The 27,855-nt window shown below is 40.2% G+C and overlaps 1 protein-coding gene and 1 long non-coding RNA gene across 8 annotated transcripts in view; one reads left to right on the forward strand and one right to left on the reverse strand.

The window, feature by feature from the left end:
• LOC111262233 (uncharacterized) overlaps nt 1-27,855 on the reverse strand; it is a 165,465-nt gene that overhangs the window by 38,006 nt on the left and 99,604 nt on the right. The gene's annotated exons all lie outside the window — the stretch shown is intronic.
• LOC111262231 (uncharacterized) lies at nt 8,433-26,939 on the forward strand. Of its 6 annotated transcripts, none has more exons than XM_022836333.2 (18): nt 9,085-9,298; nt 12,058-12,248; nt 13,804-13,904; nt 14,324-15,293; nt 16,040-16,461; nt 18,140-18,328; nt 18,714-18,833; nt 19,119-19,367; nt 20,002-20,259; nt 20,427-20,557; nt 21,039-21,150; nt 21,541-21,949; nt 22,330-22,400; nt 22,624-22,727; nt 23,129-23,254; nt 23,460-23,548; nt 24,037-24,137; nt 25,658-26,939. In XM_022836333.2, exons 1-17 carry the CDS (start codon nt 9,183-9,185, stop codon nt 24,135-24,137), a joined length of 3,759 nt encoding a protein of 1,252 aa, XP_022692068.1. In that variant the 5' UTR covers nt 9,085-9,182; the 3' UTR covers nt 25,658-26,939. The 6 variants fall into 6 exon arrangements, with proteins under 6 accessions (XP_022692069.1, XP_022692068.1, XP_022692066.1 ...); XM_022836331.2 differs by having other exon boundaries at nt 24,037-24,150; nt 25,658-26,938; XM_022836330.2 differs by lacking the exon at nt 25,658-26,939 and adding an exon at nt 24,517-24,826 and having other exon boundaries at nt 24,037-24,150.

Here is a 27,855-nt window from a genome sequence, read left to right on the forward strand (position 1 = left end):
ACAAATGATGTAGGATGTTGGGCGCGGGGGCGCAGTTAAGTGAGCGATTAAATTTTACAAGCCTATAGGTATATTATACTTTTTTTCCTGTTTTTTGAACTGTTTTTTTTTCCTTTGTTTATCATATGCATATGAATAACGGATGTTTATCTAGGTTTGGCCTCTTGAAGATGGCCCGCATAATGTGTTATAGGTACTTTTTAGAGGCTTACAAAAAGACTTCTCGGCAGGGCCTCGGTAACAATTTCAAATTCATTAATTAAAATCTTTGGAAAAGGCCCAAGCACGTTCAGCTTGACAGAGCTAAATTCAGACTGCAGCAGATTTAGAAGTTAGAGATATTATTGAGTTTAAAGACGGGCGACCCTAACCTCTTAGCCCTTATATGAAAGCCTTTCCATAATACAATGAAAGAAGTAATTTCATTGTATTATGGAAAGACAGTGGGATAAAATTGTCCTATATAAAATGAAATACTATACGGATTTATTCATTATAGGTGGAGCCAGCGCTCGCTACCAAAATGCAACCGCTGATATTACTAGTTTACCTTTGGAAAAATCAGTTTTAGATTTACATTATTTATAGGCTAAGTTCTTTCCAAGTTCAAGTTACGTATAATTGATAGCTAGCTATTCTGTAGCGACCTCAGTGTACTGTATGTTGGCCACAATGTGCTGAAGTTTATTTGAAAACATAGAACAACCCCAGTATAAGTAAATTATTTGAGCTTAATTGATTTTTCATTGGGCCCGACCTCATCTACAGACTTTCCACATAACTACGTTTAATCTGCGCCAATGCCCATAGAGTGCATTTCAGATTGGAACATGTGTTATATTGTTGTCTTCCTGGCGCTGATGGGACGTTGGCTTCTCCTCGGAAGAAATCACCATGGGCGTGCTCGTCCGTTCCGTACTGACGGTATTTTTCTATCTTACTATATGCGTGTGAATCGCTTCTCAAAAATCAATACACATCCAATACTGGTAATAATTTTATGATACATGATATAGCAGTTGTTTGAACGATAATTCAAGCTATGGAAGCGTTTTTATTATATCTGTATGTTTATTTATTACATGTATTTATAGGTGTTCCATAGATCGTTGGCTTAATGCCACACACACACACCCCCGTGATAGGTGGGAAAATCCTATATTTTTCCTGTGTCAATGATACAATGATCAGAACAACTAGGAAATTTCATTACCTATTAAATATAGTAACTTGAATCGTGATATTCATTACATGAGTGGTAGTAGAGGTGGTAGAACTTTTCGAACCAGTGCCTTCGCTTTTAGGGACCGATGCAGGCGTTTATAAAAAATAAAGGCGCAGGAAAGTCCACGCGCGACCTTCTGGGGCGCAGAATTTTGAGTATTTAATGCATTTTACCCTTTTAACCAATGCCTATCCACGCTGCGAACGGCATTTGACATACGTAGGGTTAGATGACTGTAGTGTCTAGAAACGATATCTGTATTTGTAAGCGACTCAGAGATCCCTTGGCCCGATATTTGCGACTGTTACTGGACACCTTTCGAAAAGCGTTTTGTCTCAGCATATGAGATTGTATGTATATATACACATAGATATAATGCTTTTCAAACAGATACATGCTCCTTTTAATTATGTTACGAAGATGCCCTTTGAAGAAGGCACCAAGATCACATTTCTTCGGTACGTTTAGCGTTCTGCCCGTGCGTGGGCAATGCTTCTCCCAAAGAATGCATGTCTCAAATGAACGCTATATTCGATAATGTCACGACCTTAGGGAGTCGGTCTGTGCGCGGTTTAAAGCAAGCGCCTCCGGAAGTGGAAAATTTTTCGATATTAACGAAACACAGGGTGGCTACCACCGAACTAAACCAGCCTTGTTGTTGGGTTCAAACTGCGTTTCTCGCCTTTTTTCTTCTATGCTTGACATCAAGCCGCCCAAAAACCGCAGCGAAAGATACTACAACAACAACGACGACAACAACAACAACAATGCTAACAACAGTAGCGATGACTATAGGAGACCATACAAGTGTAAGCGATGTGCATTCCGTACCTCTACATGATGGCAGCGATGGCCGTACATTACTGCAACTGTTTCTGAACAAATATTCAGAAATCTATGCTGCAGGCGGCATCACCCTGCCGTTCCTATCGCGTACCTGGTATTTTTCCTTTCTCTACGGAGGGTCCGTCGGCGGCCAAAAAGGCAGCTGCAGTCAGGACAGCGGAAAAGGGAACAAGGGCAGCAACAACAACAACAACAGCGATAACGACGCAACAACTGCCAACGCAGTGAAGGTGTCAGAAAGAATACCCTAAGTGGCCCTGCTTCCGGCGGAATCTTCTACTCCTTTTTGCCTGGCGAGGTTTGGAAAATATGGGATCAGATTTTGCTCGGCTCGCCCCCTTGCCAATGAGCTTCACTGTCAGAAGAGTACTGACGTTCTGCAATGCGCTATGGTATAGTGCGAAAGAAATGGACACAGGTCAAGCCTCTAGTTGACGCATCGCAAAGATGATCGCCAAGGAAACAGCTACGAAAACTAGAAGTGTTTCTATCTAAAGAAGACAGCCCATATCTGGATGAGGAAAGAGGCAGAATATCGAAAGACACAATACGGTGTGGCTGAATACACAAGGTCGAGCAGAACTCTCTCGACCGTCGTTATTTGACAGTCTAATAGTGTATGTTTAACTCTTTCTTTTTACTTTTATTACATACTGCTCCGCTGCTACGTTAATAGGTGTCAATTAGAAACTCTTAAATTGTCAAATCAAACGAGCTTTTGCCACACCCTGTACAATGCAGTTTTCTGATTATATGTGTCTGCGTTCATCTATATATGCATACATTTGTTCCGAGATAGGCTCATACAGTTGTAGGAAGCAGAAAGCCAAAATCCACTGCCTGTTACTTCCAATGGAAAGAATGCTAGGTTCATTGCTTACCTTTACAATTGTTGAAATTTCAAGGCTTTTTCCCATGTGTACGCCCTGTGATGTACGTCGATATCGTATTTTGTTGCCTAGGTAATTTCGTTTCATACAAAAAGCTGCTAGTTGGTATAGTTACAATGTCGACTGTCGAAAGCATGCCGGAGACTCTGATGGCCAGCCATTCTTGCCGGATAAATGGTGCAGTAAGTGTTTGGAAAAGAAGAAGTTGTGGGATAGAATTCAATAAAAAAAAAATCGGCATCTTAGCTAGCTCTGGCATTTAGCGTAAGGTAGATCTATCAGGCGTAGGGTAAAATATTGATTAGGAAACTTCAGGTACCCTCTTTAAGTTCAGCAGAAAAACTAAAGGGAATTTCATATACCGTTTATGAGTTTTCATTTTGTTTCAGAACGCTGACATACTACACGGGACTAAAATGAACCGTTTATTATTGACAGTAAATTTAGCCTTAAAATATCAGAACGTAATACATCGCCGATGTCAGGCCGGCACGGCAGACCTCCCATAAAAGCTGTCTTGAGCTTAACCTAGTGAAGGAATGTTTTGTCGGCTGTTTAGCGTACTTTCATAATATATGGTAGCTTTTATGGTCGGACCGTTAGTGCGCAATAGAGTGGGCTTCTCGGATCTCAGTAATTACTGCTCTTAGTCGAATAAAAATAGTGAAGTGTAGAAGCTCAGGCTGAGTTAATCAGAGTCAATTAATGAGGATGGCGAACGTGAAGGCGGCCCATGAAATTAAATGGAAGTAAAGGGCATTATTGAAAAAGTCATCCGTACAAACATATTTATTAAATACTAATGCATAAAATAAATATTACCAATCAAGTGAAAGACGTAGGCATACAGGTATCATGAAACACTTAGTTATTACTAAAACTCAGATAATAATGAATGAATGTACCATACGAAAATACAAACAGGTAACGCGACACAATGCATTCATAAAACGGTGCGAAATAAAATTTATTCAGTATTGTAAAAAAGAATTTTCAACAGAAGAAAAATATCAACTAATCTACTGGTTTTTCTACTGCTACATAAGCTTCGAAGGCACCATAGGACATTAAAGGGTTCCTTACCATTTTTCGTCCTGTTCGCCCTAGCCGCACAGGCATATGGAAAGTCATCATCTTTACGTAAAAAAGCACAGCGAAAAATAGAATAGAAAAATATAGTTAAAGTTGAATTGTTCGCACCTTACAACCATCCAGACATTGTGCTAATTGGAATAACAGTCGTAGGTAATCGAAAATGTTACATTTTCATTCGAAGGGGTAGCTTTGCTAACGAAAAATTATTTTTATTTTACGTTTTCGGTACTGTCGAAGCTGTACGACATAGCGGATTTCTACGCTATCGCGCACGATCGTATACGGTAAACTACAGTTGCCGGTTGGCTTTCTAGAGCACATTTCAGATTTAATGTGTGAATACTGTCATCCTATACACCGTATGGATACACACTTCGTCTATAACAATAAGCGCTACGAATGTCGGCTGACCGCTAAAATAACCGCAGAAAAGGAAGACAATTTTAATATTTTAGGTAAGCAAAGTATTTAATACCAGTTATTTAGATTAGTCGGCATTTTCTCTAAGGCACTTGGACCTCGGCCATTGAGATGTTGAAGGTCTGTGAGGTAAGTTGTGTTGTGGCATTTCAAAAACTCAACTTATTCACACATCAGTACTTACTCAGCGTCGTTTTCATTATTCGACGTGTACTTTGTTAATCACTTCTCGCTGGATTATTAGGTTCATAATGGTAACTTATCTCAGGCAGATGTACAGGTCAGCGCCTTCCACATGCACAATTTAACGAGGCCATTATTTCAACCCCTAACAATGTTCATTTGATTATATGCGAGTATCAAAAACGCCGTGGCAACACAAAACCGGATATATATACGCCAAGTTAGTAAGTTTAATAGATATTTTTTGTTACTAGGCAGTAAACACATTTGTGATGCGGCGTTCAGGCAAGGACTGATTGTCGACTTTGACAGACCTTTCACAACACAAATTCACCAACTTCAACTTGGGAAAGAAACTATTATTATTATTATTGTGAACATGCCAGATAAACACAATAGACCGTTTTTCTGTCAATCTAATGCGACGGATGAATCCCTTTGTATATTTTCTATTAAGATTGAGTAAATACTTCCTCTCATGATATGTAAGAATATGATATTGCATAACAAGCGAGACCCTTTACCTATTCCCTCGTCCTGCTTGCAGTCGTTGGCGAAAAAAACGTCATGGCATCGCCGAAATTAAAATCCTGTCATTTTAGCTAGATTGAGGCCGGATACAGGCCCAAAAAGGGTTACAGTGAATCTATTATCGTATAATCAAGTGGCACTAATACAATTTAGCGCATTGAGGGACGCGGTATTCGGTGCCTCTTTGTCCTGTGTGCCATAAAAACGGTTTTCTGTTTAACGTAGTAAAAGAACGGTCCGAAAAATCCTGTATCTTGGAAATGTCATGTATCCGCCGGACGCGCGTGCTAATACAAACACAAGACCCATCTAATGTCACGAATGCTTCCCACGTGCAGAGCATTCTGTGCACGTTAATACCATAACGCGGAGCCTGTGGTTAAGCTAGAAAGTAAACGTGTTTAGATTGCTCAGGCGACTAGTAGCATCCTGATGATTGGGCCACAATATAAAATAATAAAAGACAGAAATACATGTGAAACTTGTTTAATTGTAATGTTTTAATAGAAGCGTAAGTTTCAGCAAGAATAAAAACCTTCTCAAGTTTAACATAGTTCGAACTAGTTACCATTTAAAAATATGATGAGTATTTATAATCAGAAGAAATACCGTGACACAGTCTAGATCTTTTCTATACAAAATGTATATACCAGCATGCGGACTAAGACGATTAGGATGTAATTAAATCCGTATTGCATAAAACCTCGAACTGTGTGTAGGCTGCTACTATTTACTATTTCGGTAACGGCTTTTTTTTTGTTATCAAATGATCATCCAGAATTGTCAAAGGATCATCCAGAAGTAGATTCCATCCCGTTTACACTCATTCTGTGTTGTAGATTACCAACATCGACGTCACAACTATGTCATGAATAAATATTTAATAAACCGAACACAACGCTCAATCCCGAACTAAAACCAGGACAAATCAGGCACAAGATATTGCATTGAAATAATTAGCAGCATTTACGTCGTCGCACTGTCGCTTCGCAGCGAGATACGTTGCTCGACACGTGAATGCTATACATCTAGGCCATTGCGTACAACAAAACCTTTGACTGTGTTTGGGTAGGGCTCTTCAGTACACCACCTCTACAGCTGGCTATGTAAAAATAGCCTTGGTGTCTGCCCCTTTTGATCGCCGAGAAATAATTCTATACTATTTATCTTTCTCAAGCGGAACATAAATTGGAAGAGCGGGTGCCACGTGTTACTGAGTATATTCTACGGATCCTTATCATTAGTCATTCAGACGTTCGTCTGGATCATCGTACGGCGTGATTCAGATTTATTTTGACTCGTCCATTATTTCTGTTCGCTTGAGATACGGCGGCAGAGCCTTACTGGCCGGCCAGTCGATAGTATGGCAGCAAGTTTAGCTATATGACTAACGTTAGCGATCTGCAATGTCATATTGGCGATACGTAGTCGACTCAAATAGTATACCACTGCCATGAGTTTGGTCGACGCGCGTCTACGAATGAACTTCCATGACATATTGTTTGATTTAGAAATAATTAAAGTGTCACTGCTGACCAGGAATCCGAGTGTGGCGATCAACGAGAGCAAAGGATACCACTTCTGGGTATGCCATAGCGGGTCGTTGCCCGAATAAAAAGTGAACAGGATCTGCAACAAACGGGAATCCTAAAAATCCAGGATGAGATGGCCAGTACTGGCGTAATGGTCTGAACAATTATTTCCGATTCATCATCAATGGAGGATAGCATTTGTTAGTTTGTGCCTATCGCCATCCGTAATGCAGGGCGGGAAACAGGGATTTTTGTTGACTCGTATGCTGTTTCAACTGTAAGCTTACTTTTCTCACGACATAAAATTTAACAGGTACCATTTTGCCATCGTAAGCATAATTTTGCTTCACCCTGTATACTGCCGACCCTTACGATACGCTACGTGTGTGTTTGTCGATATGTGCATACATGGTGAGGAATCGATTGGTTAGTTAAAAAAAAATAAGAGAGCGCTTTATATTGAAAATACATTACTATACAATGTAGGTTTTTTTGCAACGATGTCGCCATTGGCCAAGTATAGCGGTATGAATGCCATTTTCACATTGAGACTAGTGGATGGCTAGAGAAATAGGCGCTGAGGGATGTCAGTTAAATCACTGTCGAGGCACAGGTTGCCAGGCAAGACTTTCGATTAAGTTTTGCTTTTTCAGCGTAAATCAAACGGTCAACTGAAAGAAGGGGCGAAAAAGTTTTTAACCCGAAAGTCCAGAACAGGAAGGTGTTTCTCTATAGTTTACGTTTTTGTTCTCAAATTTTCTATATATTACTCGAATTATTAAAAAAAAAAAATCTACAAAAACATATGAAATTCAAGGCTAAATATGTTAAATTAATTGGCCAGTAGATAATTGGATGGCAGCAGATCGATATTATTATGTAACTGTAACAACCATCGCTAACACTAACTATGCATCGTTCCCGTATTAGTGCAAAAACCATTTTCAGCTTAAATTCTATGTATGCGCATGATGCACCGAACGCCGTTACGCGACGACATAAACACGTTTTTCCACCCGCTCAATCTTAGTAGTCAAAATTATTATTGTTTTGGCTTACTATTTAATTATTTTTTTAGTAAATCTCTAACTTTATATGATGTTAGTGGTGACTGTGTTTTGAATTAAGGGGTGAATTTTTTTTTGTCTAGTATTGAACAGTTTGTGCATTATTCACAGAACTCCGGTAACTCTAAGCTTTGGCCATTTAGGCGTCCATCTGTTCGAAGCATTTTTTTTTTTGTTTGTCGTTCTGCCACATATCCCTCTGATAAGCTCGAAAGTATGAATTCAACCTTTTCCTACCTATGATAGCTCTGTTTTATGTGTTTGCGTTCCTTTACGTTTACGTTATTCGTTGATTAAGGGGCGAATTCTGTCTGACGTCTAAGTCAGTATCATCTTGACATGTCTCGCTCCACGCTCACAGTAGTTTGCGACTGCTATCAGATAGCAACTTGGAAAAGACAACGCTGACAAAGAAATTATGGAGGGTGCACACCACCGACAGCCAGCCAGATGGATGGACTCGATTTCTGGAGTTTACGGAAGAGAACAGTCCTATTCGTTATTTAGTTGCCCGCTTGGTGACGTTCGTTCTACTGAATCTACTCGGGTGGGAAGAGTGTGTCAGGAGTGCCACGTTCCTCGGTCCAATATTCCCTTCACCATCGGTCGCACTCTGCGACTAAGGCGAACGCCTGTCGCTCGTGTGATCGTCGGTCGGTAAGAGCCATCGTACATCGAGTGTTCGTCTCTACACCAAGCAAAGTGCGCGAGCAGATCCATATAAAAGCTGACGCCCTCCGCCCACGAATCACCTGGTAGAAATAGTCGTTTCCGATTCGCATATCGGCGTACTCGGCACGCAGAAGAACTTCATCGATGGGTACGCCCTCCGTATATCCACTCGTAGTAGTCAATTTTGCAACGGCCCTGTAACTTAGCTTTCGATCAGGGCCTAGCTTGCTATACGGATTCTGTCTGCCATTATTGCTGTCGTTGTTATTGCGTCCATCGCTTCTCGAGCTTGTTATGTTCGGTGTGCCTGTGTATCAGTTGCTTCTAGGGGCATAGAGTTGTGTATCTGTGCATATACAGGCTGACATCAAGATTAATATTTAGGTGTCATAAGGTTAGAGGCCGAGCTATGGCCGAACGTCAACGGAAGAGCATTATACGAGACAGGCAAGGATAATGATATGTTGACAACAAGACGCCAGAGAAACGACGAATAGACTGATTGTGTCAGCTGGGAAATTCTACAAGGAGAACAGAGTCTCTTGCACCTAGATAGTCGCCTGTATGCCATATGATCTGGCCCAGTTGTACGATCCGCGGACAGTTGGGCCACAGAAAGTTGAGCTGTCGTGCTTACCTTCTTAATCGGGCCAAAACGTGTCATTGCCTCTATAGCTTGATATTGCCATTAGATGTTGCTATGGGATGATGTCGGAAGCGGATGTTGCGGAGCTTCTGCCTTTGGATAATGAGACTCTTCCTAAATGCGATTGGCAGGTCTCTATCGGAGACGGAGGAATCGACCTTCAACCATGGTTGTGGAAGTGGCTATACCTGGTAAAAGCACATTCTGCGCGAACTTCCTTGTGCGACTTGTGCGCTTCGAGATACAAGAAGGGATACGTTTCATGGCTAAACAAATTAGGACCCTGTTTTCATAGGACAGCTGTTGACGAGTTTCTAACGCAATTCAGTCCAGCCGATTTAAAGAGATCGTAGGAAGCTAGCCTTGCTCAGATTCTTTTGTCTCCCGGATCAGGCAGGACGGTTAATGCGAAAAGCTGACACTAACAATGTTCGACGTTTAACTACATCTAGTGAACGTTTCTTTTAGTAATCACTCATTAAGTAAATTTCAGATAACAACGGATTGTTTTAGAAGTGTGTCTACAGCTTTTTCCAAGTCTTTATTTCGAAGCCGAGCCAAGAGGAAAGGCGCCGTTTCGAAACTGTTATTTTTTCGTCACCAGACAAAAGAGATACGTCAAAACGTCCCCAGAGAGGACTGACCTAAAAAAATTGATGGAAAAACGAGCAACGAACGATTGACGTTTCTTTGACTGTGGTTATGGACTCAAAGAATAGAGTCTTAAGAGTAAATCATTGAGTTGCTTTCGTAGTGGAACTGGTGTTCTTGTGGCGATTACGCTTGCGCGTCTCTGTGACATTTGGCGACGAGGCAATCGATCTTCTTGGCTGAGCGTTGAATCTGTAGCTGTGATTGATTCATAGAACACCTTTGTAGAGGATATATAAGACATTGTTCTTGGTGTCCTCAAAGAATTGCGTGGTAGGGCAGCTACGACCAAATAGAATTCGTATGCACATAACTGCGATGGCACCGACTATGCCACTGGGTTCCGGTGTTCACACAAATCGTTAATGGTGGAAGTGTACAGAAAAAATTATTTTTCAAACGAAGCAATACGATTCGTGTAAGGGACCATGTTTGCACAGTACTGGAAACAGTCCGCCATGACCTGTCGAGCAATTTTGGATTCTTGGACACTACGATGAGATTTCATTTAAAATATATTTGTCTAATCCGCAGTTATGCTAGCGAAAAACCTGGCACACAGTTGCACACGTAATTACATGAATATTGGAATATTTCCCTGGTGACGGTCTTATTATTTGTTGCTTCAAGGCTTGTCTATAATGAAAGGTAAGCATTCTGTCAGACGAAAAGGAAATGCCTATGTTGCCTATTGGTTAGCAGTTGTTGCAAACTAGCAGTCATCATAGAAAACGTTTAGTGAATCCGAGTGGCTTGTCCTATGTGTGGGCCTTGATTCTGAAAGCTTCATATGTATTACGCGGGCCGTCGGAGATAATAATAGAAGAACGTAGTAATGGGACCTGTACGAATTAAGTTAGATATTTTCAAAATGTATCAATTGCGAATCGCTGATAATAAGGCTTCGAGCTAGAAACACGAATCACTCTGCACTCAGGTAACACAAAGTTATCTGTTAGTTGTAGAAAGGGCTGGTCTAATAGGACGTAGGCCTGCGACATCGTGGCAGGAGTCTGTCTGATTAATCATCGGAAATCTACGGAAGATAGTATTCACTCTGAGTCTATTAGTCTGCCCTATGACCCAAGCCACGATCTTTGACAGCCAACAATAAGCTATTCGTTTTGAACGTTGCTAAAAACAACCGAGACGAATGCAATTATAGAAATATCTATTCTATTGCAATTCACTAGGTACTGTTACTGACAAATGAAATTTTCTAACAATGGGCCAAAGGTTGTCATATTACAATATGAAAATTTATCAGTCCTGTTCAAACTTACGGACCGGTAAGCGGGATACAATGGAACGAAGGTGCCTCACGTGTAAATCATGAACGTGAATATTTATTTAACGTAGAAAATAGAAGGAAAAGTTTCATTTATTTATTGTATTACGTTAAAGTTATGCGGTGTTTCTAGAAGACCGTAAAAAAAAAAAGTGAAAAAATTGAAACTTACAACTGTGTCCCCGTACAAAAAATGGTACTATTTCGCGAATATCGAATAAAAACAGAAAGGTAATATAGGCTTAATCCTAATGTAGGTTCAATTTTAGTGCGCTTCTAAGAAGGAGGGTCTATCGAAGCGGTAACACTAATGCCGCTCGTCGATCGAATATTTACCTAGGAAGTTTAGAAAGTTTCATAATGCTCACCGTGAGCGTGTACCGTACTTTCTAGAGTAACTCAATTCATGTTTACGCCACTGTCGAGTCACACCTTAAACGCGTCCTCTGGCGACAATATGGACCATAGCTGATATGCTCGGACGTCGTCACTGCGGCCGGATGGACTATAACGGCATGAGTGATCACAGGCGATGATCATCTGTAACTAATGAGTGTACACTTTGTTCAATCAGCCCTTTTCTGGCTGATTCGAAACTATGGCTTACATACATTATTAAAATGCAATTAAATATCCCACATCGTAGTAATATAGAAAAATACTAACTAATATTCGTAGCCTGTATATAACTATAAATAAGTAACTTCGTATATATATATATATATATATGGGTATTCGCCAAGCAATATTATATTTACTAAACGATCTCATATCTATTGGCATTTTTTCTATTTAGTTTGTACAATGAACGCTCGTAAAACTCATCTCTAACGTACATAGCTTTTACAGCCCAGAGAATTGTCGCATCCTTAGTGGAATCTAAACAATAATTGATTGTAACTTGTTTGCCCAACATAATTGCTCTGCATTTTTTATTGAATGTTTATAATTTTTGGCGATTTTTTTAGCCCAACTTAGTGCCTTTAATAGCATCCTATTGTTGATTTTCAGGCAAGGCGTTCGTGCCTTAACCAGCATGAGGCTGATTCGGTGGCTACGGTCGATTGCATTAGCTACGGTCATTTATAACGGTATCAGGACAGGAGCTCAACCTTCGGCTTTCGACGAGATCGCCATTTCGAACATCTCACTCAATGAGTTGCTGGCTAGTGGACCTAGAGCGTCTCAACAATTACTCAATGGTCTCTGTAAAGATCTAGCGTTTTTGATGAAAGCGATCAATCACTATCTAAAATCATCCATAAATGTCATTTTTGTACGCACAAACTTTATGATATACTATACATTATATACACCACCTAATATAGAAGTGAAATGTTTTGTGCAATAGTGCTTCTTGGGTTTTATATAGTTTCGCAGAATCACAGGCGTGCCTGCCCAAGTTGTACTGCCCTATTAGTTGTTACGTTACAGAAATCAGCCATGTAACTCTTAACTTATATGAGTCCTTCATGAAGAAATCAATATCAGCGTTTGTTCAATCAGCCCTTTGTATGGCCTAATGTAGGCAGATAAATGACCGATGAACGAATAAGCCATTTTCGAAAATCGAGATCCAGTGTCCCCTGTTGTTTAGGCCTTGAGTAATGGGTCTGTCATCTTAGCTGTTGTTACCAATATCTACAATTCAATACGAGCAAGTGATAAGGTTCGATAGCTACTTGTTTCATCTAGACGCGGAAGAAACCGCTTAGAGCAAATATGCCCCACTGAAGATTCGACAGCGACCCGCTTGTACGTTGCGATTCTCTCAGTAACTACCTTAATTGCAACTGTTTATTTACTAAGGGTGCCGTCACTTTTCGCTCTAGTAAACAAACGGCACACAGACTCTCTCGCTCCGGTGACACCGAACTATGCGGATTACGTTACATATGTCTCCAGCACGAACGCTAATCGATATGAGGATGAGTCACGATGACCTTTTTCACGACTTAGAGGTTGCTGCTATTTGTATGCAGCCAAACCTTAAAATAGCCTTAACACGATTATCTTACGTCAATATATTGCAATCGATGCAAGCAATTTACAACAATTAGCAGCGGTACCACCAACAGGACAGTGGAGAAAATTCAATAGGTATCTTACCGTGCCTGTTGTGTAAGTGCTGGCTAGATGGACCAGACCATGGTAAAAGTCACGATCGCTATTTGTTACGCGAGTACTGCTTAGGACATGTCAGATGAAGCCTAAATGTTGGCAATAATCACTAGAAATGTTCAACTTCGTAGGTGCGCATCGGTAATTAGTGAATTATCATATGGTTAGATATCGACGATACACGCCTACGTAACAATCTATTGTTCATGTATTCCACTGGTTCTAATCAATGGTATAGGCCTAAGCTATTGTACGTGGCAAGACAAGATGGAAGGTCAAGGGTAAGCAAATGATGAGGAGGGGCTTCGTACGGAACGGGTACGGTGAAGGATAACCCCTATAATTTACTCTTGTGGAACATTTTAATTATCGATTGTAAATTATGTTCAACGTTGACTAATCTATTGGTACAAACTTAATTTGATATGATAACAACTGATTTCAATAGATAGAGATGCCAATGAAGATATTCTCATAAGGTTTCTACTAAGCGCGTCTATAGGGTTCTATATAGCGTTGGACGAACATATGCGATATTTGTTTAACAAATCTGCTGCTACATCTTCAATGGCGCAATTTATGGCATGTCATTAACAGTAATAATAACACTGCGTTCATGCTGTTCTCACATTGTAGGATCGTGCGGGACTGAGTGCATTGCTTGTTTGGAGAGGACAGCCCCCAAAATTGCCGAGCTAACTCTGCGACTTTTGGAAGCAAACGACGGGGATGATTTTGTAAGTTTAATATGTTCCGGACAATGAGCCAGTTAATTTATCTCGAAGCGAATATCATACTTATATAACTGCTTTTAAAGCACGTCTCGAAGCTGAAAGTTATTCGGTTACAAGGAGAATAAATTTTGAGAAAAATATCTAGATCTAGGCTTTCATTCACGCTGAACGGGGTATAATTTCTGATTAAAAACGATAGTATTTATTAAAATCCAATCCTAGGATTCTAGAAGGACAAACTAGCCTGACTAATAAGAGTGCCAATGCCGATCGCAGTTGTTGGACATAGTTTCTTTAATAAACTGGTAGTTTTACTTGTTATTTGCTAGGTACTTGTTACAACATGCAGTACAGACTAACATCGAAGAGGAAAGAAAAGATTATAGATTAACGTATGACATTGCTGTTTATTATTACTCTAGAAAATCATTCAACTGGAAGAGAACGCTCGATCGATTCCCATCTTTCCAGAACAGGAAAGGTTACTCAGGAACAGTCCTTTAACTGAGAAAGCATTGACGGCGCTATTACTCAAGATTGTAGAAAGTAACCACTGGCTCGAGAGGCTTTCGTCTACCGGCAGAACCTTGCCTCCTGCGATTGTCGTAAAATATGATGACCCCCCTGCAAGGCCGGAACACTGGGCTGATCCAACAAATCGATCGGCAAAAAGCGGTGTCCCTAAAATAGCTGGCCGTCTGGTTTCACGAGATCGCAGTAGTAAGCAGCAGTATGGCACAACCTTACAGCCGGTTCTGGAGCCACGAGCTACCGATGTCGCCCTTAATTCAGAGCTACGACGTTTTAGGGACGAACAGTCCTATGAGCCGCGGTATCAGACAGCCGAAGAGCCGAGACAGAACTTCACTACAAATGCTAGCTCAGGAAAGTTCGATGTCTCAACGGAGAAGCACGACACTTCAACTGTAAGGCTGGAAGAAAGGTACACCACAACCGCTTCGTCAGAGAAACCATATCACAAAACGGGTCGATCGAATATTGCCTGGCCCACACCGACTGGTACTGACTTCGCCATGGTAGCAAGAGATTCAAGCCCTGAACAGCCCGATGACCAACGCCATCCGAAAAGTATATGGGCAAAGGAGCAAGATGGGACGACGGTTCGCCCGGCAGAATGGTACTACACTACTGACACACGATCTAAAAAGTTTTTTACTGCGAGCGTAGGACCCGAAGAGGACTTCACCACAACGGCGCGGCCGCGGGATCGCTATGAAATAACGAAGAAACAGGAAGAAACGCACACAGCGACCGTATGGTCGGAGGAAACGCTAACCTCAGCGGGACAACCTATAGTGGTGCCTACAGTGGCAAGCCTAGAGTTGCTTAGCAAAGGTCTAAACAGTGAACAGCCGGGAAAAAAGTTCCAAGGTAAAATGTCATTTTTGCACAATATTGTTCCATAATGTATTAAAGAATTATCCACACCTTGCAGAAGGAGTATCTAGCTGTCCCTTTATAATAAAGGGCATCTAAGAAAGAGTTTAAAGAGAATGTTTCACAGTGAAAAATAATTTTTTTACAGTTAAAAAAACATTTCCTTTTCATGGCTAAAACCTCTTCAATTTTACATTTACTAAAGTACTTATATAGCGACTTTTTTCTAACTGTGAGACACTTTTACTTCATTTAATATAAAGAAAAGCAGATATATTAAAAATTAATTCGATGAAATTCTTCTATTCAATGAAATCCTTCTATTTTTCGCGATTTTGATACGTCGTTTTACAACTAACTTAGCCTCTGGTGAACTTGCTCTTTTATTACTGTGGAACCACTCTTTTTATGGGATGCCATCCTTAAAGGCTATAGCTCACTTTCTAAATATTATAAGTCATTATATTATATATATATATATATATATATATTATATTATAAATATTATAAGCAAAGGTAAGTCAATGATTAACAATGATGTATTTTCGTAAACCATTAGTTTTTTTTTTCTCTTTTTTTTCGCCTCACTGCATGTGTGCTGATATTATGGCTACCGTCGTAGTGAAACTATGGGTAGCTTCATGGGTCGACGCTGGTTGTACCTAAGATCGTGTAAACCAAAACTCCAGTAGCACCAGTTTGTAGCTAAGACTTACACCGTTTTCTTTCTCGATGTGAAGGTGATACAATTGCTGGGTCCGCGATGTATTCGGGGCTAACTCCAATAATTACACGTAAAAGCTCGACTGCATCCACCACAGTTCAGCCCCAGAATCTGTCTGGAGCTAGCACGTCCTCACCTCTCTCAACGGCAGGCTCGCCACTTTGGGGCACAGGACTTCTGGAAGCCATGCAAGGATCGATTGCTCCAGTAGACAATGATAAGTTGTTACAATCCTCCGGTGACGCCATCGAGCACAGTGACCTCTCAACAGATGAAGCAGACGTGACGGCCTTGAATGGCTCCATCGTGACGCCAGAGGTGAAGGTCGAAGTTACACCCAATAAGCGAGTGCTGGTTACTTTGCCCGATGGCGTTGTTTATCCCGTGCCAGAATCGCTAGATAGCCTTGTCGCAGCGATAGATCCGCGCCAGCTCAAGGTTTGTCAAAAGAAAACACCTATTTCCTAAAAATGGTTGTGTTTAAATGAGAAAAATTTCGCAAACATCAACTTTCTGGCTATTCTCGCGACAAATGCGTAGTCATTTTTTATATAATTGAGACACGAATTGATAAAGGCCAAAGTATTACGCTGGTGTCGATAAGTTTAAACGACCTTTTTCCAGGGCTATTGTTGTCTCCCTTTGTTTGTTGCTTTCACATTGACCCGACGCGCGGGAACTGCGTACGTGCTTATTGATAACAAGTACGATCTATTCTGTTCGTTTGAGAATAAAATTTAGGTGTAAAGTTGCGTCGATTCTTTTAGGCTGATTGAGATTTCCACAGGATTATATATCTACAGGGTGTTTCTAAATCCAAGATTAATCTTTCTGCAAATCTTTGTTACACTAGAATCATAAAGCTTAGGAAGTATCATCCTAGTTTTAGATATTTGTTTAAAAGTTAGATGACATATACAATTGCGGTGTATACGTAGTCGTACGAGACCTATTTTTTCGGCTGAAACGGCGCGCGTATATAAAGGAAATTGGGTCTTGTAATTCACATCCCTTCCAAATCGGTTGATTAAAACTAACCAGTAATATTAAGTTAGATAATGACGATTTTTAATATGTCACATTTGATTCTTCTATACTAAAATGACGGAAAAACGTTTCCTTACAATCGGAGCTTAAGTGTAAGAGTGTCGTCTAAATGCTAATTGAAGTAGTGGACAATTGAAATAAGTTTCAGCTGTAGAGAGCTGTAACATTCTATAATATTAGTTCCGGCAACAAATTATCGGAAATTATTACAGTAAGTACCTTTCATCGGGGGACCAAACGATTATATATATTTAAACCCTGCGAAAAGTTCTTCAAGGATATGGGGTGTTTGCATCCGGCAAAAATTGCCTTCCTGAGGGGGATTCTTGCTAGGAAAATCAAAGTAAATTTTGTAGCCAGAGCTCCGGATTTGCCAGTTGAAAAAAGCTAAAACTTGCTAGATCAAACAAGTGTAATAATCGATATTCGGCCCTCTAACGTTAACTAAATGAACCCCAAATTGTGTTTCAGTAAATGTGTATAGCAGAGTTGAAGTACGCTGAACCTCATGATTATATAGTAGAATTGATGGCGACAATGGCTCCAGATAGGAGCCCGATATCTTTAAAAATACTTATCATCTTAGACGTTGTCGAGAGTTTATCATGGTTGATAGCTACCGTTTTAAGTACTTGTTATGGGGTCACATGATCACTTGAATAGAATATGAACTTTTTATTCAAGTCCACCAAAGTACTTGATTCCATCGCAGAAGTACGACAGCGTAGTTACACGCAAAGTTTGTTTCCATCGATTGGCAGCCAGATCAAAATGTGGGTGTTATGAATCGAAAAGCAGAGTATTAGCTTTAATTTATATCTATTTTTAGGCTCAGGCCGTAACGAAAGTTTTTTTACTTTAAGAATTATTGTCGAGAAATCAGGCACAATTGGTTTAAGTTACTTCTCGTTTGGCCTGTAGCTGTCACTGTTCAGTTTGAACTGTCTTGAGATCGGCATCGGACGAGAAAGCCCTATTGAAAAATATACTTTTTCGACAAACCGTATCTCTGTCTTTGCAACGAAAGATCAATTTCGAAACACCCAGCAGAGTTTATAATGAATTACAGGCGGTCGTGTCGCAATTGAAAGTATTCGGTCTACCCATAGAGTTTCATTCGAACCATCTCGTCATGGCGAAAGGATCGGTATCGAAAAGCGACGCCCTTCGAATAGAATTCATTTTGTGGTCTACGAATCAGACAGCAAACAGCGTCTCCGTATACTTCGCCGGCAATCGATATCAGCTTCCTGAACAGGTGCTTTGTTACAGTTTTTGCGCGATCCCCTCAAGAGCGATCCCCTCATTTAGCGTATGACCTGGCCGAATCTAGAAACCAAACGTCTATATTTTGCTTGTATAGTAAAATTTGCTAATCGGTCCTCGATCGATGACCTCTATAAGAAAAGCGAGATACTAAAAGGGATAATAAACTAAACACGTCTAAGTAGGAGGAGATTTGTTAATAAATAAAGGTCGAACGTCACAGCTCATACGAGCTGGGCGCAAAGTATAACTGAACTCAGATGATTTTTTCTATCGAATATGTTATATAGCTGTCGGGAAAATGGAAACATTAGCCGTCGGGAATCGTTAACACATTATCTTTAACTAGTCTCACCGCATCCGTGATAACGTTATAGATGGATGCCTTTGCGAACCAGTTGAAAGGACGACCACGAGCCGATATCCGGGCCGTCGTTCGGGGGTTACAGCGATATAATCTACCCCAAGGACTCGACACAGAGCCACTTGTCCGCCTGGTAACTGCTGTGCAAAAATTCAAATTATAGCTCGATGGACCTTAAGAAACTCTCGCACATTGGTAACCTTTGCTTGCTCAGTTCCCGTTGAATTTTGTGCTCCGATCTCTGCTCTTTATTTCTGTCAGCCTTGCTACTTTTACTTCGCCAATTTTATAGTGTATTTACGATTCGTAACTCTCTACTTAAGCGCTTTCCGTTCCGTTTTTACCGTACCGTAGTTTTTTAGTTAAACGTACCGTTAATTCATGCAATATTTTATTGTTCGTTTTTATTCTTGATCAGATGGATAAAAGGGACGAGGCGGCAACTGTCACAACTCTAATGCCAGATGTTCTGGGGCTATCTGGTGATGATACAATTTCATTCGCTACCAGTCCTGAATCTGGTGAAGTTGGGGATAGTGTGCCCCATAGACTTACGGCCCCTATTGGAGTAGGGGGTATTGTTCTAGAATTTGCAGGACGCCGCTTCCGTCTACCGGATGAAATCGAACTGCTCAATCGTGTAATCACTACCACAGAAAGTCGAGAGGTTAGATTATGATGTTCTTACCGTTATTAGGCTAACATAGACAAGGAAAACAAACCGGCAATAATGAAATAAACAGCTATCTAAACGGTGCAATAGACCCTTCTTAGCGTGTAGTTGAGCAGATAGCAAACTTTGGAAAAGAACTACAAATTTTACCAGATTTATTTTGTATGTACGCAAAGGTAGACAAGCGTATTAATGAAAAGATGCTGCCTCGTCATGCATTATCGACCTTGTCCGTCCTTTGAGTCGTGGAAATTGTCATCGCTTAGATATTTCTGGCCGCCCAGGGAACTAGCGTTTACCAGTGCGAAATTTGGAGCACTCTAAGAAGAGGTTTGCAATAGCAACAAAACAATTAACTGCTTTATTTATTCTATATCATTAACCGGACTGGGCTGCTTTTTTGTTCCAGCCTCAAAGGCGTTCGCTGTTAAGACTCGATCTTAAACCGAATCGAATGTTTTTGTCTGGAATACTTTTGTACCGTTAGACATGGACGGACGTAGACGGTGTCAAACTCTTTGAGTTGATCTCCTCCAATGAATACCACGTGTTTCCGTGGATATAATAAAACTGCAAATCAGTCTCAGTAAACACCATACTAAGTGAGCAATTATCGTTGTATTCATAGAATCTGTTGAAGCATATGCGGAAAGTTGGTATCCCAGCGGTCATAGTCAACAACCGCCTTGCGATCGATCAGGCCGCCGTCTTAACATCGACGAAGTCTCGACAGCGTCCGGTACGGCTCCGAATTTACACGGTCGACGGAAGGCCGAGCAAGGTTTTGATCCGAGCGGAGGGCTCCGAATTCGAGCTGCCCAAGGACCAGACGTTGTTTAATCGATTCATTAAGAATTCTTCGGTTCTTATTTATGAAATTATCAAGGTAAAACAAACAGCTACGGTCTTTTTGTTTTTTTTTTTTTATCTAAACAACAATGGAGGCTCGGCATTGGCGAATGAGAAGATCTATTTTTGTGTATACCACATGTAGGAATACCCGTCCGAATAGTTTATACGAAATGCTAATGCAAAGTCTGCGATTTGCTTTAGGTTCTTTCGCACTACAGTATACCTGTAACGTTTGACGAAGATACGGGTGATCTAACCGTACAACTGAATAGTCGTTCGACAAATAACACCCATCTGAGTTACCAAGTAACAATCAACGGTGAACAATACAGGTACATAGGATTTGGTCGCGGCGAATCGGCTACTATTAGGACTTGATCGACGTATTAAATTGTTATTATTATTATTTAGAGAAACACCGGTTTTCAATCAAACCCGTCGAGACTCGATAGTACTATCAACGAGCGTCCCAATGATTAAGCTCTTTCGAATATAACGATTGTCAACGAGAGTTATATACCATTTTACGATAGCTGATAGACTCGATTACTTTTCGTATACAAACAATCAATAATGTGATTTAAGTTTATTTTTCGTAGATTTCTAGTTCTATGATTGGTCATTTTAATTTTTGTATCAGATGATGAACATACCCCTTTAACGAGTCATACCGAAATGATTGTAGACACAATTCAGACCTTGTAAAATTCTGTACTTCGGTTAGCCGAAGGCGCAAATTGGCGTCGTTCTCATTTCTCTACCCTTATCGACGAAATGGTCGACACACACTAATTTCGTACTTACCCTGTACAGGTTGCCGGACCAATGGCCTGAGTTGGAAACAGCTATATATCGCGGGACGATACATCAACCTGATCAATTGATTAAGTTATTTATTCGATACAACCTCGACGTGCCTCAATATGTATGCTTTACCTATTAGATTTCAGGTTTTCATCGAACAGCGTAGTAGATAGAAAATCTACTAATGCCATATGAAGAAAAAGTAATCGTAACGAATGAAATGTATATATATATATATATATATAATACTCGAAACCATACAACATTCGTTTACCCAATGAATTAGAAATTCATAACAAACAAGAAAGTTTTCTTTGTTAATAATCATTTGTATATACATATTCCATGAATATACAGTGAAACTTACAGTATATTCTGTCAAAATATTGAAGTAACTTGTCATTGGTTGGCTTGAACCAACGACTTCTAACTTTCTCAACCTGGGGCCGTAGCTTCAAAACACTGGAAAGGAACTAATAATTAGAATCTAGCAAAATTCGGTAACGAACAGGTTTTGAACGCCATCAAGTTGGTCAAGCAGCAAAAAGATAGACCAACTGGAAATCCTCTGGCTATCAGCATCGTTAACCAACCCCAATCGTTGCCCGGTCAGCTTGTTCTATCTTTTCGGGGCATAACATTAGCCTTGCCCCAGGACTCGCAAATGTTGTCTCAGCTCATCACCGACGAGAACGCTCTAGCCGAGCTGCGGGATATCGCCTTGTCCGCGAACGCTCTCAGCCGTCGACATGGAAATTCCTTGTGGGTCGAAATGCCAGACGGTTTGATCAAAGTTGATCTGAATTTAACCCAGACCCCAACCGATATTGGAGGCGATTTCGTCAGTGAGGAAGGCCGAGATAGGTGGAGATTTATGCCCTATCGAGTTTCGACGACTGAGTCATCCAACTTCATCAAAGGTAAAAATCATTTCTGACTAAAGGCTGTCGAAATAACATAATTAACTTAGACAGCCACTATAACGATTAGCATAGCTTGGAAGCTAAATTCGGTGAACGGATTTAGAATATGAATATAATGGATTAATTGCCCGGATTTAGAATGAGACGATCTGAGATGATTGATGATATGTTCGTATGAAAGGATGCGCCCCAGGTTGTCTGCGTCAGCAGCCGGCTGAGACTACAGGATATAAACGTTATCGGTCAGAGTTGACACGTACATCCCGTGTTGTTTCCTTAGCGTATGGGTGTAGCGGCCTTTCTCGTTAGATTTTCCAATACGAAATTCCAGTAATAAATATTAACGTTGCGTTATCTGCTTTATTTATTGTACGTAGTTGAAGTCGCGGACGGAAACGAGCATCTGCTGCCAGGAGACGAGACAGAACTTGAAGATTCTATTCAAAGGGTTTGCTTTTTTAGATCATTTTAAAACGACAAAATAGTAGATTCCAGAAGTCCAAGGCAAATTTTGTCCTAATTTCGTTTGAACGAAGAGCTATTGTCCGAAGATATTTTGTTTGCTAGATGTAGTAGTGACTAGATAGTTATTTTCGAAATGCAAAATTATTTCTACTTTTTTTGGCGTCAATTTAACAAGGTATTTTTTGATTTTGCAACATTCAATACAGGCTGGAAAGCCTTCAAGACTGGTGGATGCTCTTCAAGCTAACGGAATTTCTGTGAACCTCAAGAATCAATACTTAGACCTATCTTGGGGCCAAATAAGAACAAAGTATGTTTAACATCCTCTTAAAAGACTGTGCTTTTAGCTGCACAATATGTAGATAAAAGGTCTTTTTTGAGGCTTTTTAAAAAATGCCCTTTGACAAATATTGCACAACGTATATGCATCGTGCATACTCTTTCTGATTTCTGCTTCACACCGTTTAATAGTCGAGGAAAACATGTTCGATACAATTTTTACAAAACGATTTCAGAGTTTTAATAGAACGTTATTTCTGCAAATTTTTCATGAGCAACTCGACTTGTCAACCATCAAAATCCATATGTTATATGACATCGTCGTATTTTCTTCACAAAGCTTCGCTGTTCTTCCTTTGTATAGATATCTTTTAACGTTCTTATTCTGAAATTATGTTTATTTTCTTTTGCAACCGTTGCCATTGTTTAAAGATTCAGGATTAATAGTATTCGACCTCAACCGATGGCATCTCTTCCAAAGGCTAAACGTAAAATGGGCATTCGTGCACGAGGCGCCCCAGGAAATTTCATGTACACAGTCACCTTAGCCGATGGAAGGTAACTGATAATAAGAATTATTAACTGAATTATTAAGCTGACCATTATTAAGTAATTTAGGCCAGTGGGCCAGTAGTCATGGGCAAACAACGTGAAAGTTAATGATGATCCTAACGGGATGCTTATGTAACCTAATGGTCCAGAAAAAAACAACAAGCAAATTTAGGAGAGGCTGCGGTTGTTTCATGATCTGTATTTTCCTTAGATCATTAACTCTGCCAGCGCAATGGGAACAGTTACAAGAGATGGTTCGCAATGGAAAGTTGCGTCTCAACGTACTTCTTCGACTGTTTGGTACGTTTTTTCTTTTTGTATAACTATTGTCATGTTGGATCGACAGCTATCCTCCTATCACAGAATCGCTATTAGCTCATCTAACCATTAAAATCGTAATCGTGTCCATACCTCTTCTTTGCGGATCCTTGAGGTAACCGTTCGCTGTAAGAACACTCTTTTCCCTCCTCACAGAAACGCCGTTATCGAAATTGTTATAGCACGCCAAAGAAAGGCTTCTCAAGCATTCAACACTTTACAAATCAAGAAAACCGCTACATTTGATTATTGGGAGACCGGTGGACTCTAAGATTACGAGCAACATGTAATTCATCAAAAGGTCACCACATATAACGTATCATGATATATAAAGCGCTTTATAAACGCTAATAAAGCGTTTGTAAGCTAATGCACAGGCCGATGCAAGAAAGAGATGGCCGCTGTACACATTCCCGAGACGAAGCCCCCTAAGCAGCTTTTACAGTCCTGTTATTGTCACATTATTGCAGATATGTCACGCATCAATATAGGACATCGTAGGTCGGAGGACGGTTCATGGTCAGTCGTCCTGAATGGCAAGGCGTACACGCTGGATGACCAACCACAATAGGTAACTGCAAAAGGTGACTACCTATTGAAATATTAACTGTTACGCAGACTGCGAAACGGCCACTACACCACAGACCCAGCTAACCCCTAAGGTTATACTGCGCGAACGAATCTCCAAGGAACTATTTGCAAAAACGATTTTTCGTGAGGACAGAACGTTATATCGGAGATAGTAATACAATTATCTATCGTTACGGCGCTCTTCGTAATAGACAAAGTAGATTATTCGAACACATAAATGATAAAATGATAGATCTGTATATTATGCATTATTATATAATCCTATCTCAATGCTATTCGATAGAGAGACAAGTTCAATCTGTGTTAGGCAAATGTATTGTGTATATACATTGCGATGATATATAATGGCCGTCTTGCAGTTAAGGACGCCCTTCCAGAATGGACCCATTTGAAAATCTTTCATCGTTGTCGTTGATGCTTCCCTTTTATCTGATACTTTACCAAGGACGTACTGCTATAACTATATAAGATATTATTAGAAAAACAATATGAAACGAGATCATTTAATTAAGTCGAAAATCACTAGCGCGATGTAAAATTAAATGCATCCGCATTCTACTTGTATTTCATCAATATAAATATATATATATATTGGTTTTAAATTTTACTATGTATTATGTAGGTATAAAATAAAATTGTTAGAGCAATAAAATGGCAAATAACCAGAAAGGTGTTGAAGGTATGTTCTCTTTATAAGGCTTTATTATGCAAAAAGGGTCATTTCGTTTCGTAAGTCATATTTATATGTTTAACAAAAACATCTTAGGAGTTTTCGCTGCTTAAAATATAATAAATAATAATGGTCCTGTAGATGTTTTAAATAATCGGCAATAACATCCTGTCCGTAGAGATTTTTCGAATTTCGATTTGTAGTCTAGAATACGTCTACGAATTTTTTTTCCTCTAGGTCTTATGCTATTCGAAAAACCTTAAGGTTCATGTTTGGTACTGCAATTAGCCACTGCTTTAGTTCGGTTCGTTCCAAAGCAACGTTTGTCTATGTTCGGTTTTGAACTTTGACCATTTCGGGTGTTTCTAAGCTTAATAAGCACATATTTCGCTAATAAACTGGCGCGTATTTTAGAAATATTATTCTACAGACGCGTAGTAACGCCTGGGGCCTACAAGCGTCCTGCACTATGCATTACCTAAAAAACAGTCAAACAATGTTTGCGAGGCGTCCCGCAATTGACCGGAGTATTGGAAACGTCAATTTCGCTGTAAAGTCTATGCTTCTGTTCTTAATAGTACCAGTAAAATGTTCCTATAAAGAGTGTCTATAAATATGCTTAATATGATTATATCAGCTTCCAGACATCAGCTCTATTAAATTGACAACCACAATTTTCGCCCTATTGCTTTCGACCCACAAATAACCTTTTTTCTATAAGTTTATCATATATATATATATATATATACATATGATAGTCTTCAAAGAAACCTACTTTGTGACTCTAGGATAACCAACACTTTTTTTTTGATACGAAAATGTATTTTTAGGTCTACTTCAGCACGTTGATTCCTGAAACCGTCCTGAATCTCTAAATGGAGTCCCTTCGAAGCACATGCACATATAGATAGTCTGGCAAACGACATAATAGGTTATGAATAAATAAATCCAACTTTAACACTTCAGATCGTAACTGTCTCAAGGCCCCGGCACGTTCTACTCTTGCACTCGTTGCCGCCGCTGTATGATCTTTATTGTAACTGAAGATTACGTCCTGATAAAAAGATCGCGCGGCTAATTCTTTCTCGTGCAGGACCTTATTGCTGCTAGGGTGAGTACGGGAGATCTCTAAAAGGAAGTCAAAAAAAAAAAATTACTCTCAAGATACGAACAAACGAAATAGAAACACTCAGCACGGAGGCTCCCAATCCTCGCGCATTTACATGCGCCATCATGCGCCGGATATGCCATCAGGATTTGAATAAACTAAAAATAAAAACGTAAGCGTGCAGTTCTCATGGAGCATCTAGCTGCCCCCTTTACAGATACTGAGATCGTCCACAAGACTCTTCTGACGCTACCACTGTAGGAGGCGTCTAAAAAGTTAAATTAAAAAAACTTAATTCGCCGCCACTACTTTATTATTTCCATTATTTTTTTTCGTTGAATTTATTATTATTCCTCCTTTTCTCTTGCCTTATTATTATTATTAAACATCTACATATTGATCGTAAAAAGGTATCGTTTTCGTTTGCAATCTCGAACCTATAAAGTTCTGCACAGATATCATAATTTCTAATTTTCTCCGCACGATTTATTATTTGTGGTTTTAATAATTGCCTCATACGGAAATACTTTGTTATTGTTCAAACACTCAGATGCTAACTTTAGTTCCTTGAAACTAGACACGTAAGGCCTGAATGACCTGAATTTGCAACAGACGATTTTTTTTAAAGTGTTACGTTATGTTCTAGATACGATTTTCGTCAACCGTATCAGCACGACATCAGTGTCGCTTCTATCGAGCTGGGTTATTTTTAGCAGCAAATTTGTGTAAGGGTTGAAAAGTCTATCATCCCATTCATTGGGTCCCATTTCTGGCTGTATAGAGAGGTCGATTTCGAAAATATCGTGTTCAGTGCTAATCCTCGATATGGAATGCCTCACAAGTTCTGGCTTTGGAGTGAAGTTGATTATTAAACGTTAAAGGCCCCTCTCAGCGTATGCAAGTCAATACGTTTCGCTGAACTCAGCTCTTTAGGCAAATCCAGCACACCCCGTGCATCTAAATCTCTTAAGATTTGCCGCTAAGTGAATGATGGGATCTTCAAAGGACAAGCCTGTGAACTCCCAAATCAACTGGCATCAAATCACAGAAATTATCTCGCGCGTTCAGTCTCAGGAGTCCAATCCTTCTCCATTCAGTCTAAGTGTATTCTATATCTGTCTGAATAGCTCCTTGTATCTTTCTGACTACGCTGTTTGTTCATCTGGAACCAGCTTATAGCAATCTGCACCAGTGTCTCACTAGACCCGATGTATTCCCCCATCCCTCATATAACAACGACGAATCTACACGTCTTCAGTTTCCATAGACGCTACGCTACGTTACGCTACCAAAGCTATCAGCACCACCACCCTCTGTGGGTTTCAAGTGCTCGAAAAGACTGGAGACTCTAGACTTAACCCACCTCTTCTTCTTTATGTTTCGTCATTCAGCCTTCGTCTCACTCATCACTCCAACACTTCTCCCACGTAGCTAAACCTTGAGGCCGCCGATGTAGATAGCTAGTCTCTGTTGTACTCAGATAGTCCGGTTCGCGCGACTGGTTATCCTACTGTCGAGGACAGATCAACAGCACTTAAACTTTTTTAGTCGCCTTCTTACGGGGGCATCGCACTCCGTTGGCCTAGGTCTCCTCTTGGGAGTTAGGCATCTTTCAATACTCCATCAACTTCTCTTTTTCATCTTTTTTCCTTGTTCTGTGCAGCTGATTCGTTCACTGCGGCGCCCTTTATGGTCGCTCGGTCTCTCCAGCTGCATCGGCCGACTCGTTGCTCCCTCTTGGTGTATACTTCCAATGGTAAAGTCAGCAATAGTAAGTCTTTTGTCTTGTTCCTTATGCGTTTTTCTCTTTCTCCAGTGCAGCCCCAAGCTTATATTCGCTGGGTGAGCTAGTAATAGCGCAGATACGGTCTGGTAATTCAACGCACTGGACTGGAGAAATAGCACCATACAACCTAACAC

This window comes from Varroa jacobsoni, unplaced genomic scaffold, assembly GCF_002532875.2.
Source record: "Varroa jacobsoni isolate VJ856 unplaced genomic scaffold, vjacob_1.0 scaffold_641, whole genome shotgun sequence".
Classification (NCBI taxonomy): domain Eukaryota; kingdom Metazoa; phylum Arthropoda; class Arachnida; order Mesostigmata; family Varroidae; genus Varroa; species Varroa jacobsoni.

Excerpts from the sequence above, each read along its gene's own strand:
- LOC111262231 (XM_022836333.2), top strand. The coding sequence starts at position 9,183 with ATGTTGCGGAGCTTCTGCCTTTGGATAATGAGACTCTTCCTAAATGCG. Across the intron at positions 20,260-20,426 it reads TTATTTATGAAATTATCAAG|GTTCTTTCGCACTACAGTAT; the intron begins GTAAAACAAACA and ends GATTTGCTTTAG. Across the intron at positions 20,558-21,038 it reads ATCAACGGTGAACAATACAG|GTTGCCGGACCAATGGCCTG; the intron begins GTACATAGGATT and ends TACCCTGTACAG.